This window comes from Antechinus flavipes, chromosome 5 (assembly GCF_016432865.1).
Source record: "Antechinus flavipes isolate AdamAnt ecotype Samford, QLD, Australia chromosome 5, AdamAnt_v2, whole genome shotgun sequence".
In the NCBI taxonomy this organism is placed as follows: Eukaryota; Metazoa; Chordata; class Mammalia; order Dasyuromorphia; family Dasyuridae; genus Antechinus; species Antechinus flavipes.
In genome coordinates, this window is record NC_067402.1 from 173,146,738 (window position 1) to 173,161,399 (window position 14,662).

Consider the following 14,662-nt stretch of genomic DNA (forward strand, 5'->3'; position numbering starts at 1 on the left):
GGATCGGAAGCAGAAATACAAGTAATAAGTGTTTCAGGAACTGTCTAGATTGAAAAGGTTTTATACTGGTATAGCTCAGATGGGGTATTTCATGTGAAGACGTAATGCAATTTACTGTATCCAGTTTCATTGTGTATTTATCCATGATTTTATATAAGTCTGGGAGGTCGTGTAGTGTGGTAAATAGATGACCTAGAGGCCACCAAGAAGCAGGATCAAGCCATCCTCTTACACAAAAGTGGCTTTGGGCAGGGCTCTAGATTGTAAATTGCTGTAAAAAATGTTTACCTGAACTGATAGAGAGAATTTCTCCCCCTGGAAGTGCTGAATGCCAATAAAGTCATGGATCTAGACCCTATCTCTTTCTTTCCCATGTGAGACTAGCTCAAGCTTCTGATTTCTCTAAATTACCTATAGATGAAGGACAATTGGCCACAGCAGCAGTATTTCCTGCCACCAGAAAATAACATCTAAATAGTAGTGAGCTCTGTGGAGGGAGAGAAAACTGCCTTTTACCTGAGAGGCTGTCAATACATAAGATATCCCCAAGGTCAATAGTTTCCACAAAAAGGCCAACAGAGTTCCTATGAGGAGAAGCCACCAGAAAGAGCTAGAGAGGTAATGAGCTACTACTGGATCAGCTTCTTATTGGAAAAAAATTAGACTTCCTTCTCCCCCCCACCCAAAAAAAAAAGAAAAAAAAAGTCTGGGAAAGTTAAACTCTGAAACTTGCTGGGCTATAATGAAATGTTTCTAAATGAAGCAGAATCAAGTGTTTGAGTAACCTGAGGCCATGTCCTGCCACTTTTCTCTTTCCCAAGCTAAGCTCAGAGACAGAACTACTCTAGTTGGAGGTGGAATTAGGTGGGTGGCTGGCTAAAGTTGAGCTATTTGCTTTGCCTCTCCTTTATTTCCCCCATCCTACGCTCCTGCCTTTATTCCTACTGCCAGGGGCAGGAAACAGCTCATACTGTACCCACACACACTTGGATCTCCTTTCTCAGCCTCCAGACTAGACCCTACATCATCATCTTCCAATTAAGATTCATGGGGAGCCTCGGGGTTCATGGCACTGTACTGAATATTTCACCTGCTTCCTCCCTACCACCCCAAAGGGAGTTTTACTTAATCCCTAGCAATGTCTGCCTAGCAATGACAAGACCAATGTCAGAACAAAGACTTTGCATCTTAACTTTGATACTGTGGGCAAAGTTTAGTCTTAATGTTCACTACAATAAGTAGAAATTGTCATTCATTATTATTTTTTTTTGTTTCTGAAATCTTATGCTCTCTACCCTGGATACATATTTACTTGTTTGATTTTGGATATGTGTTTCTAGGAGAAGAACTTGGACTGGTTTCCTCGGATGCGAGCCATGTCTCTTGTTAGCAATGAAAGTGACAGCGAACAAAATGAAATTAGAAATCTACAAGAGAAATTAGAATCAACTATGAGTCTGGTCAAACAGCTGTCTGGTCAGTTAGCTGAGCTCAAGGAACAGGTAAGTGTTCACAAAATGCATAGAGCATGACTGAAGTGGAGGCCAGCAGACTCTTGCAAAGAAAACTTTTACTAAGAGGTATTTTTTCCCCTTAACGTTCAATGGATGAAACAAAATTAGGTGCGACCAAGATCTTTTACATTGTTTAGGAACATCAGAGACTATCTAGGGACAACGTATTTCAAGAGAGCAATACAAAGCTACAACTAGTAATTCAACTACATGGGGGAAATTAAACTGAGCTTGGAAAAGGGGTGGGGGTCTGGTAAAGAGGTGAGAGAATAGTCCAAGGAATGATTACTGTTCTTCATGGCTGAGGTAAACTGAGGTCATGGGAAATGAAATAGTTGGGGACTTGAGAGACCATACTCTGGGGTAAAGGAAAAGAGTATGAGCCAGGTTCTTAACTTATCAGAGAAGAGGGAGAATGACTGGTCCATAGATGTCAGCAACAAGAGTTTGGACATGAAGGCATGAACTTTAAAGGAGAAGAAAGAGGTGGTTGACACACATCCCATCAAAGTGGGATGGACAGAGTGAACAAGATGTAGAACTCCTACATTTGACCCTGTGAAAAGAGATCTAGGATACCACAGTAGTAGATTTAAAGGTAGATGGGACCTTAGAGCTCATATAATCTCATCCCCTTATTTTACAGAGGCTCAGAGTTGAAGTGATTAATTCAAGATTACACAGATAGCCTGGATTTAAATCCTGTGATCTTTCTACTGTGTCACAATATAAGAAAGTTCTAAGAGGGCAAAATGCAAATGGAGTCTAAAGGAGTATATTGGGGTAGAGCTAGAGCTGACTTTTGGTGCTGGGGCAGGGCTAATTAGTACCAAAGAGGTATGAAAGCTATAGTTTGTTGGATGCATTGGGATCTGCATTGGATGCCAGGTTACTGACAATGCGATGAGTTGGAGGGGTAAGGTAGGATGTATACTTCTCTAGAGGTGAAATTGCATCCTGAAGATGTTAGCATCCAAGGCCCAGTCCAGGTGCATCATACTCCTTGCAGCTCTGTAATAACATTCAGCTCCTCACCCTCTAGGAATTACTTTAAGAGGTTGGGAAAAAGTTAATACTAAATATATAGTCTTGTAAATATAGGACTTGGGTGTAATCAGACAAAAAAGCAGAACACAATTAATTATATTCTACTCATCTAAGTCAATCCCTTATGGATACCACGTAATTAATAACTATATTACTAAACTGTTATCATTAGTCTTACTATACTGCATTACAATGAGTTTTAGGTAGGTTGACTTAGCAGACACAGAGGTGTCCTTAGGATCAGAAAGGATTGGGTTATTCATATGTCATATATTATATCTGAGACTGGCATCTCTTAATGCTTCTTAATCTCTCAGTGCCACCAGGCAACTCTCTAAGGCTACAAGATGCAGAAAAAGTATTGCTATAGGGAGTTTCCTAAACCAATGAAACCACAAGTGTAGTCCCGTTTCTATTATTTGTTCTTATTAGACATAGCTATATGTTCAAGGAGTCATTGTCTCCTGTTTTCTAGCCGCAGGCTAGAATGTCAGGAGACACATCCCTTAAGGTCAGTCATATGTATATGCTTCTCACCTAGAAAGGTATGAGTGTTTAAAAAAATGTAGTCATGCCCATCTTAGCTCAGTAGTATTCATTACTAGTTGAGGAAATCAGCTTATCTCTATTTCTTTTTCCCTCTGTTCTCTTTCCTCTTCCCCCTCCCACCACAGATGACAGAACAAAGGAAAAATAAGCAGAGACTGGGCTTTCTTGGATCAAACACACCCCATGTGAATCATCACATGCCGCTGCACTGATACTGTCGGGGGGAGCAGTGACTAGCCTTTCATCAGTATCCCAGCTTGATTACAGAATAAAGAACTGAGATGGAGGGGAGTGAACAGTGCCTATTGTTACGAACTTAAAAACAACCAAGTGCCAAGATGTTAAGTGGTTTTGCTCTGGGAACAATTTACAACTGTTTTTCATGGTTGAGAAGACCACAAATGAAAATATAATAGTTACAAAGAGTACTTTGGGGTACATGTTATAAATTCTTCAAGCAACCTGAAACATCTTCAACTGGAGAGAATGATGGGATAGGAACAGAGTGAGGATGAAAAGAAAAGCAGATAGAAATGAATAGGAATCATATTTGTCTGCCACGGTGGTACAGCATTTACAATACTCTGTTAATTACAGTAAATTAATTGGGAACGCAGGAAATAATGTCGCTATGGGTGAATTTCTACTAGTGTAGAAAAAACAGTGAGAGTTGCAAAAATTGTTAATGCTACTGAATTTTAGTTGTAACAAGGCAATTTTCTTATTTATAATATGAAGCACAATGGATTTATAGCTATGGGAACTTAATCCTTTGGAGCTTATGCACATTACACTGACAACCTAACTGGAAAGTGATTTCTTTATTTTCTTTTTTCTTTTTCTTTTCTTTTTTTTTTTTTGGATCCAGATGCTCTTTATTAATGTGGCTGCAAGTGAAAAATTTTACTTACCTTGTTATTGAAACATGTTTCAAAGCTATTTATATTCTAAGATTTTAAAAGATAGAAGAAAAATCCTAAAGAAGCCCCATAGAAAGATTTTTTGAATATGTATGTGCTATTAAAACTCACATTGAGATTAAAAAACTGAAAAAGGTCTAAAGATAATAGTAAGTCTTGAGGGACTTTTAATGGCAGCATTATATTTTATAACCACATAATAGGAGTAATTTGATTTGTTCATTCAGTACTTAAGGAAATCAGAAACCTTATTTATGTTATTCCTTCAGTTGAAAAGAGAAACTAAGAAGTTTATAGAAAATGAGATAAAATGTTAGTTTTAATTGAAATTTTAACTTTATCAGAGGTTATGAAAATATATTAAAGATAATTAACTTCTCAGAGGAAAAATACTTTTCATATTAAATTATAAAAGAATATTCAGAACTAACTAGAAGGACCAAATGAGAAAAGAAAAAAATTAGTTTTCACCTGCCCTCCTTCCTTCTACAAGGTCATTAGAAATATCATATTAAGCATGTTAGGGCAAGATGCAGATAACACAATCTTAGAAAAATAAAAACAATATTACAGAATTGAGAACTTAGTTATCTTGTATGATTTAATATTTTAGTCCCATATGTACAATTATAGAAAACTTCAGTACTTTAAAGAGATCATGATCCCATGGGTATAGGTAACTCTTCTACTATTCTTACTAAATAGCACATCCCAACTTTTCTGTGCCATGTGAACAATCTTCATAACTTACTACAATACTTTGATGTTTCTCTGCTCTCATTGTCGAGTACCCCTTACAATTGTGCAAATTGAAACTTATCTTCTCATTTTATGTGATCTTTTCTACATCTTTCTATATGTCTTCCACAAAGAGGATCACCCAATGTCTGGAGGGCTTCCTAAGCCTCTCCATAATATGTTAAGTAACTGTGAAGCACATAAGCAATCCATCAGATTTATCTCACTCCCAGCAGATAACCAACACATTTTATTTTCTAGTCCAACAGCCCTTTAATAGTGTTGTTGTGTTGCTTTTTTTTTTTTTTTTTGCACTATACTTTGTTCATAATATCCTGATTCCTTGTCATGCTCACTATGACTCTCTAGCACCTATAACTTTTGTTCTTGGAACAATATTCTATCCCATATTTCAGAGACATAGGACATTATTAAAGAATATTATTGAAATTTTCTAAAATTGACTTTTCCATGAAAAGGAATCATTGTGAATATTGCACACTTTTCCAAATGCAATCTGGCCTACTCTTTCCTTATTAAACTTTGAATACAGTGCCTTCTTCATCCGGAGAATCTATGTGAGGAACATGTACTAACAGATCAGTTCTTTGGGGTCACGGATCACAGACTAGAAGAGACCTTAGAGGTTTTCTCAACTAAAGCTTTAATTTTATAGATGAGGACGTGAACCCACATCCAAATTCTACAGGTGTAGACACTACCAAGTGTCCGGACAGAATTTGCTCCAAGGTAGTGAATCCAAAGTCAATGCTTTTCCAAGTGTCGTACTGCCTCCTACTGGTCACCTACCCAAATAGCACATTCTGCATAGTCTTCATAGGCTTCTTGATTCACATGTGAGTAGTAAACTAAGCTCTTTTGAGTCATTTTTGGAGCTCATCTTCATAATCACTATCATCATCATTGAACCTCACCACACTTAGCCAGGCTTTTCCTTTGATAGCAGAGAATTAATTGCTGACCCATATTCAAATTATGCCATTTTGGTAGGATGTCTCAGGGCCTTGTGTTCCATTTATACAGTCTTCAAGGACCCAAGGTCATCTTACCATAAAATATGAAAGTAGACGTAAGTGGATTTCAATTATAGAAATTAAATTTCAGATCCTTTAAGATGTCTCACATAACCACCATACTTCAGTTCTATCCCAGCCTCCAAAACTGAAAGACATTAAAATGTAATTAGGAAATATTTAATAGAGTAAATAAAAATATAGTAGATAATGTTAATTTATGGTTTTCTAAGTTAATATGTGGTGAACTGCTGGCATCCATTTCTATGGGTTTAACACCACTATTTTGTACAGTTGCAAAACTCATTAATTTCTAATCTGTATTTACATAGGAAAAAAATAGATAAATAAATCAATCAATCAACTTTGTTCCTGACCAGAGTGGGATGCTTTTGGTGGTACCTGGGTAAGATGGTATGTGTATGGGGGAGGAGGGTGTGTGTGTGTGTGTATGTGTGTATATGTGTGTGTGTGTGTGTGTGTGTGTGTGTGTAGGTGGTATGTGTCAGATCTCTGAATATTCCTGATATGGCTCCACCAGGCTAAGTGCTCCATATTCTAACAAAATAGAGCTTTACTTGCTCAAGCTCTGAGGCACTACACTATTGCAACCAATTCAATTGTTCTTTACTCTAGACTAAACCTTTAAATTACACTATACCTAACTATTTTATGAAACAATCATTCGAGCTAATGATAGGTATAAACAAACAGTATTAGAAAAATGCCTGCTAATGAAAATATTTTCAAATCATTTCATCATTTAATTCATTCAAATCATTTAATTAAAATAGGAAAACTTAGTCTTGGAGGTGTGTAGGGCAAGATGTAGAAAGGTGAGTTAAGATCTCACTATGATTTTAGAGCTGAAAGGTATGGTATGTTAGAGATCACATGACCAAATCCCTCATTTTTTGAGATAAAAAAACAAAGCCTAGTAGAGTTTGTGATCTGATCAAAGTCCACTGTGAATTGAAAGCAGAGGTAACAAACACAAGTTCTATGACTCCAAGTCCTGGGCTACTGACCCTCACTATACCATAGCTGCATTGCAGACTCTCTTGCATACCACATAACAAACCAATATTCCTGCACAAGATGAAGCTTTGCTAAATGGAAAGAAAGAACAAATTTATTTGTTTGCACTGATATGAAATACTAACCCTCAGCTATTCTTTTGATTGTTAAGCATTCTCTTCCATTCCTGCTTTGTAACAGTTCCTTTTCCAGGAAGAGATCTTGTGGAAGATCTTTGAAAGAAACCTAAAATCTCAAAGCCAATGCCCACTTTTGGGAAACAATTCTCTACAGTGTTTGCTTCAGTTTTTAGCATCCAAAAGAGATCTTGCCACCAATAGGACTATCATTTGCATAATAGATAAATATTACTCAGTTTTGCTTGCTATGACTTTCTCTTCCTCCTCAGGTTGCTAATGGAAGTCCTTCAAGACAAATAAATATATCAAGATATTGTTGTCAGTTTAAGGATGATCACTGTGCATGTGTGTGTGTATGTGTGTGTGTAAATAACTTTACATTTGTAAGCATGCCTTGATGCATATGGGTATGTCTGTAATATGCTTCATATTAATGTAAATTTAACAAAATAAAAATAAGTATCATTGAACTTAATACATAGAAGAAAATCAAATATTTGATTTTTAAAACCCATGCTAGTTTTTTTTTAAACATCATGGAATGATGAATGTAATTTTCATTAAACAGTTTGACCATTTTAAGTTCTATTCCCTCATTCTATCTCAAAGCCTAAGAACTTCACACAAATATATTTTTTTAATTAAAATGTGCTTAGATGAGATAGTGTCTTCTGTTGTATGAAAGGGTATAATGTTATAATAAATGAATTGCATGCTTTATAAGATTTGTCATGGTTTTTTTTTTTTTTAATGAATTTATGAAGATTTTTTCCTTGAGTCCCGAAATCCATTCAATTGGTGGTCAGAATCTAGTTTCTAGTTAAAGATTGTTCATTCAAGTCTAAACTAATTGATCTTCTAGACATGTTATCAGCTGACTAATCAAAGTGTGAACTGCTTCCTTGGTTTGCAATTCTTGTCTTAGAGCTGAGAGCCCTGTTTTGTATCCTTAGGGCATAGAATAAATGTGTGAGGGAGCAAATGGGGAAATGATGCTTTCTGGGAAGTAATCAGGAGGTAAGAAGCAGAAATGGTTACTATGTGCTCAGTAGAGGACTAGCAAGCTTGAATATAAGTAGGTAGAGCAACAAGCAAATAAATGTCGCTGAGACTAGAATTAATGTTATAAATCATGTCTAATTATCAAGATGATTAGAAGATAATGAGAAATGGCTGTGATATAGAGCAGAGGCAGAAGGATCTTCACCCCTCCCCTCATTTCTGGCCTCTGACATATTTGGCAGGTTGTATAATCCCTGATTAAATGACTTCTCACTGCCCCAGACAACTTGCTAAAATATATATTGCAGAAGAGATACCCATATGTATCTGTGTAGGACATTTCCCTTTGTTGTTGAATCATTTCAGTCCTACCTTTTGTGACCCCTTTTGGTGTTTTCTTGAAAAGACACTGGAGTTACTTGCTTATTTCCTTCTCTGTGGGCACTTTCCTAACAGATGAAATCACTCATCCGGATCCTTATACCTCTCTCCCCGCCTTCTTACCCTCTCACTCTCCCCCTCTCCCCCTCTCCTCCTCTCCCCAGCAAAAAAAAAAAAAAAAAGAGGTGAAAGAACTGATGCCCTAAAAAAATGGCATAAATCCTGATCAGCAGATCAGATTGGCTCTTGTTTAATAAAAAGCAGATTACTTGATTAACTTCATAGGAGTGTGTGTTCTCTTCTTTTGTAAAATATGATCATTCTCTGGGAGCAGGTTTCTTGGGGAGGTTTTCTGGAGACAGCCTTAGTTTCAGTTCAACGTAATAATCACCCCAAATACAGCCAGCTGTTAAAATCCAAACATTTGCTTTCTCCTTCCAAGTCTTGTCTCTTTCCCTGGGCCCGGTTAACTTTCTTAGAGGCCTATCTCCCTCCTTGGTAACAAGAGATCTTGCAGCTTGTTTTTTAGATCTTCCAGCTTCTGCCTCTAGCTCAACTCTGACTCGTGGCTTCTCAATCTCCAACTGACCTCCCCTCTCAATCTTTTCAATTGAACTCTCCTGACTGAGCTCAGCTGTTTTTATGCTCTTTTAGAGGTGTAAACTCAAAGGCTGACTCCTCCTCTGAGAGTGGGATTATGGGAGGTGTGAATTTGGATATCTCATACTGAACCCTGAAATCTCCCAAACATGTGAACTAATGTGTGGGCTAATGTGTGAACTCTCAAAGGTGTTAACTTGAGTATTGTTTCTATCAATACTAGTGACCTTGTTTCAAGTTCCAGCCTATAACAGGAGTGGATACAAAAAGTACAAATATGTTCCAGGAGAAGAGCAGAAGTACTTATAAAGAACACAATTTTTCTTTTTTTAGAGTTGCTTTCCAAACTTCAGACATTGTAGGGAACGATTATATTTTGGGCATGGTACAATGAAAAGAATGCTGGCTCTGGAGTCACAGACCTGGGTTCAAATATGTATGATGTTTTCCATTTGTATGACTTAAGGAAGTCACTGAGATACTTCTCAGTGTCTCAGGTTCCTCGTTTATAAAAGGAGGGGATTGGTTTAGATGCCCTTTGAGGCTGCTTCCATATCAAGAGCTATGATCCTAAGATCAATACCAAAAAGTTGTTGTTTCTTTGTATAATTATGTCTTTTTAATTGCTGGGATTTATCTTTCTTACTGATTGTGGAGGATGTGCCAGGATCTCTATGATTCACAGACCATCTAGCTCCCAGATATATCTCTAGATATCTGCTGTATATTGTACATATAGTTGGTGTTGACTTACTCTGAATTGGCTCTAATGTTCACGCTACCACAAAATGTACATGCTTCTTCCCTTAACCATATTTCACTAAGCCCTATGCATATCAGTCAATCACTATCTATTAAACATCAACTATATGCCAGGCAATATGCTAAGTCACTGTGACACTGAGAAAAAAAGAAGTGCTTCCAACAAAAAGATGAAGTATAGTTGTATACAATCCTCTACATTTGCCATAGAATTAATAAAAACACCAAACAACAATAAACCATAAAATATCTATTATCCAACTAAGATTTATAATTTTTCCCAGCTTCAGTTTCCAAATAATACATTGGTTACTCAGTTTCCAAAGCTCTAGAAAATTCAGAGTTCAGTTCATCTACTTCCTTTTTCCTCTTGAAATTCTCTCCTTACTCTAGAGCCATTTCTCCCACGAGATGGTCAAGAAATGTGGATAAAATGAGACAATTCACCATTAATGTTCAACTCATGCAATCCTGTGTGATCAATCCATGGTTAGCATGTTTTGGAGGGAGTGATTGCAGGAAAGTCATGTGTGAGTGACAGTAAATAGGCCATTTTGACTGTAGTGTAGAGTTCATGGAAGGGAGTAATATATATGACTAAAGATAGAAAGAGGACCGAGTTATGAAGTGATGATTTGATCCTCAACATAACGGGGAATTACTGGAGTTTATTGAGTGAGGGAGGACAAGCCTCCTATTAGCAGGACAACTAATGTCAGGACTGGTTTTGGAAGAAGCATGGAATGAGGCACTGAATTCGGGGGATATTGAACATTTAACAAAGTAGATTTACTGCCACAAGGTTAAGATGGCACTTAGCTTTTCTTTTGGCAGTCTCCTCTTCTCCATCTGGAAACATGTCCCATCAGTTAGTTGTCAGAGTATGGTGACATGCCATAGTCTGGGCCTCCATCAAGTCTGAGAGGCCCAGACTTCTTGTGACTGGATTTTAGATGACCAGGAAACTGTGTCAGAAAGCCATGGCCAATCACTTCCCAGGGGAAACTTTGTCCTAGGTCCACCTCATGTGGACTATCTGCTGGAGGGAAAGAGAGGATACAGGGAAGGAAATGGCACCAGGCAAGCCTAAGTTAATTAGGCTTCAGAGATGCTTTGTCTTCTTTCAGGTAAAGTCTCCCCATGGTATTGCTAGGAAGAAAGAGCTTGTATCAAAGAAACATTGTTCATGTTAATATGCCACTTTTTGGTAGCAAGGTTATAAATATCTTCTGGAGCAGTGGGGTCAGACTCAAATACAAAAGATTCCATTAAATCATACTTAATGATCCTTTCAGGAACATCCTGACTTAGAAAACCACCATTTTGTGTAATATTTCTCAATTTACATATGGTTTTGCTGCATATGGAAGAATGACATCTCTAAATATTTATAAGACTTACTGAACAGGGAAAAGGTAGCACGAAACAAACAAACAAAAATATGTGAAGAACAATCCAGGAATCTTAGACTTTTTCTCCTTCATTGGAAGAACTAAGTCTCAAGTCTTACTGAGCCATTTTGTAGATGATAATAAATCTTTGTAGTTCATGGTAGGTCTCCTAATGCAAAGTAGTGACCATGAACCAGAAAAGCAACAAGAGTGTCAAAGCCACCTAATGACACCTCCAGTATAGTCACAAATGCTTTTTTTTTTTTTTTTCATGATATAAGGTAGTGATAAGAAATAGGAGCATCTCTAGAAACATCAGAGTCAAGCCTTTTCTGGGAAGGAATTCCCAAAACCATTCTAGAGGAAAGAAAGCTTGTCAATTGAAGATGACTCAAGTTACTTCTTCTGAATACATAGAGTTCTATAAAGGTCACCTCATTAAGGGTGAGGACCTTAAGGCAAAGGCAACTCTGCAATGGAGATAGAATAACAAAGGGCTAGAGAGGGTCAGTCAGAACTATATAAAAAATAGGCCCTTTCAAAAATTCAAATGACTCTTCCTGGAGATGAGATCCAAGAAATCACAGGGTAGCAATGATTTGTCATAAGACTTGCCTTTGGGAGATTGGACTCCTAAACTGAGCAATAAGATGCTTAATGATACAGCTGTTGATCATCAGGGCAAAATTCTTGCCCTGAGAAGGTAGATTGTCATTTTGCCAGGTTGTCGGCCACTTGGGTTTGGAATAGTCCTGCCTTTAGTTGTTAGGTGAATCAAATATTATGGTATCACCACCTAAATGTCCAAATTAATACCAAACTAACTTCCCAACATCTGCTATTCACCTAGCAAGCTTCAACCTGATTGTTGAACATATAATATCTCTGATGAGTGCTGACGTGCCCCACAAACAACTATATGCAGTGAGAGACATCAACAAAATTCTTCTGTTGGTCCTGACCTCAAAGTTATAGATTGTCAAATCCTGTGCTCTTCAACCCCACATCCTCTTGGCCAGACCACAGACTTTCAGGAATTAGTATAGAGGAAGATTTTCTCTGCTTCATCCTCTAGATTCTCTCACATGCCAACCTTTAATCCTAGAGCTTAGTCAACTAGAAGAATTTGCAGGGAATCCACTCCCAAGGGTATTGCTTGTTACCAAATTAATGGCAGCTGAAGTCCAATTACATATGCCCCTCTTGTAACAGAGAGAAGCATTCGTTAACAAAGCAAACTGGTGTTGCTCAGGAACAAAGCCTTATATGTTGGGACCAGTGAGCCAGCAAAAGAGGTAAGGTTCCAGAGTTTAGACTGAAGACCTCAGTCTCTAGCATGGTTACCATCTGTCTGTACTAACGCCAAAGGGATGCAAGTAATCTGATTTCTAATGTAACCATTTCTATTTAGTAATAGAAGCTCTATCCTTCTTGTTAGAAGAACTGTCTTACATCACCCAACTAAAATAGCATCTCTGGACAAAGAATCGAGACTCTGTCATTTGAACAGTAACAACTAGACCCCAATAAGAGATATGCAATTGCTTTTCAAAAACATATAAAGTGACTATTTGGGGGAACATGAAACTCCAGAAACCTAACAATGGCTTATTCTGGTCATCCCTCGATGTTTCTCAAAGGCTCTACTTAGCCAGGTCATTATGGAGAAAGATCTTCAGAAATAAGAACCTTGCAGAGTCATAAAAGGCCAAAGAGAGAGACTGCTGGACAACCTGCTTTACATCTTCTGGTGATGGAGCCTATTCTGAGCCACACTTGAGAGATGCAAGTAGAAACCCATCAGGATATTTTGTTGAGAATGTGTCTTCTCCAAAACTTGAAAAGTTCAACAAAGCTCTGTGTTTTGTTCTTGGATTATGGAGAAGTGGCAGTGATTTATTCAGATTGAGTCTAGAATCCTCTGGGTTTTCCCCATCCACCATATTTTTTATATGATAAATTTATTTTAGCAAGAAACAAAATCCAAATTAAGGAAATGAGCTAAATGGAAATTTATAATCTAAGCCAGTTATCCAGAGACAAACATAAGTGGCAAAACATGGACTGAAATCACAACTTTGCAAATGTAGATTTACAAGTTTTCTTGGGAATTTGTTCCTTGCTCTTGTTCAAAATGCCAGACTGTTTTTTTGTGCTTAGACTAATGGTTTGAGTCTTACAGATACTGGCTGTGGATTCTAGGATGCCATTTCCAAGAATTGGATCAGACATTACCACTTTTCTTCAAACAAAAGTAACACTATATTCTTATTAGGCACCCATTTACAGAAAGCTCAGAATACCTCATAAGAACATTTTGTCACAACTCAGATGACATGGATATTACTCTCATTTTATAAGAGGGTCAAAACTTTATTAAGACCAAAGGTCAATGAAACTTGAAAGATGGATAAACTGAAGCAGACAAGGGAAAAAGGTAAAAAATGAAAAATGCTAAACTGGTTGCCTTACATAGGTACTGGAAATTCAAATTCTCAAGTCACTGATTGGTATGCAGTTCTTGTATCCACCTACAAACCCATCTCTGCTTCCATATTCTCTTTTATGGACTTGTCCCTTGTTATAATCTAAGCACCCTAACTGATAAAGGACCCATAGCTGGTCTATTTCTCTCAGAAAAGCTTAAAGATCATCTCTATCCACCATTTCAGGAAATGGAAGAAGATTCAAACTAGTTATGACATAAATAGCATTAATCATTGCCTACGCCACAAAGAAGTGATATCCAAAGTGACTGGGTGGGAATTAAAGTAAATATCAAAGGAAAAGCAGTTCCCATCCCTCTGAGAAGTTGTTGCTTTTCTGGCAGGAAGGTACTGGTATGGATGTGCAGCTTTAGAGGCCATGGAACAGAAGTGTCCATATGGTATGCAGAGCTCAGTCTCCTGATCCAGTCAATTATTATCACTTCAGGAGCAGAGGAGGAATGAATCTAGACCTTCCCCCCACCAGCAGCTTTCCATCAAATTCATGGATTATGGGAGAATACTTTGGGGGTGGTGGGGCTAGACCTCCACCCTTTTCAACATAATCTATTAGAGGATTGGTATCAGGAAGTAGAGAAAGCCCCTTGGCTCCTCAGACCTCCTGTAGTGAGGGCTCCTCTCTCCCAACTATGGGTATTGTCTGAGTACACGTCATCAGCTTCTGGCCCTTCCACTGGTAAGATGACCCAGTGTAGAAAATGCCATTCACCCAGAAAGGATCCTTCTCATTACTGCTCCTGCCCTCACCTACCCATCTCGGACAAATATTTTTACATTTAATAAAGGACCTTAACTGCTGAGTGTAACCATTGTGGAGAGGGAAGCTCTGATTCAGAGCCAACCTCTGTGATTGTCATCTTCTAGTCTCCCTCTGCGGAGGGACAGCAGAACATAAACATCCTCAGGGCTGGAGTCTCCCATCCAGCACAAGAATCAGAGTATCTGAGAAAGAGGTCATGGGATGGATAAGGCATCCATCCCACTGGTTCCAATGTCACGCATATGGGACATTCTGCCTAGAGTTTGTTTCTGTGGGTAGGATCTAATGGAAATCCATTAG

At 37.9% G+C, this 14,662-nt stretch overlaps 1 protein-coding gene across 1 annotated transcript in view; it reads left to right on the forward strand.

The window, feature by feature from the left end:
* Window positions 1–6,171, forward strand: part of ITPR2 (inositol 1,4,5-trisphosphate receptor type 2) — a 521,149-nt gene extending 514,978 nt beyond the window's left edge. Inside the window, exons 56-57 of the mRNA XM_051963211.1 lie at window positions 1,341–1,502; window positions 3,236–6,171. Of these exons, the coding sequence (XP_051819171.1) occupies window positions 1,341–1,502; window positions 3,236–3,322 (249 nt within the window). The 3' untranslated portion in view covers window positions 3,323–6,171. The remainder of the gene's footprint in view (window positions 1–1,340; window positions 1,503–3,235) is intronic.
* The last annotated feature ends 8,491 nt before the right edge of the window (window positions 6,172–14,662 follow it).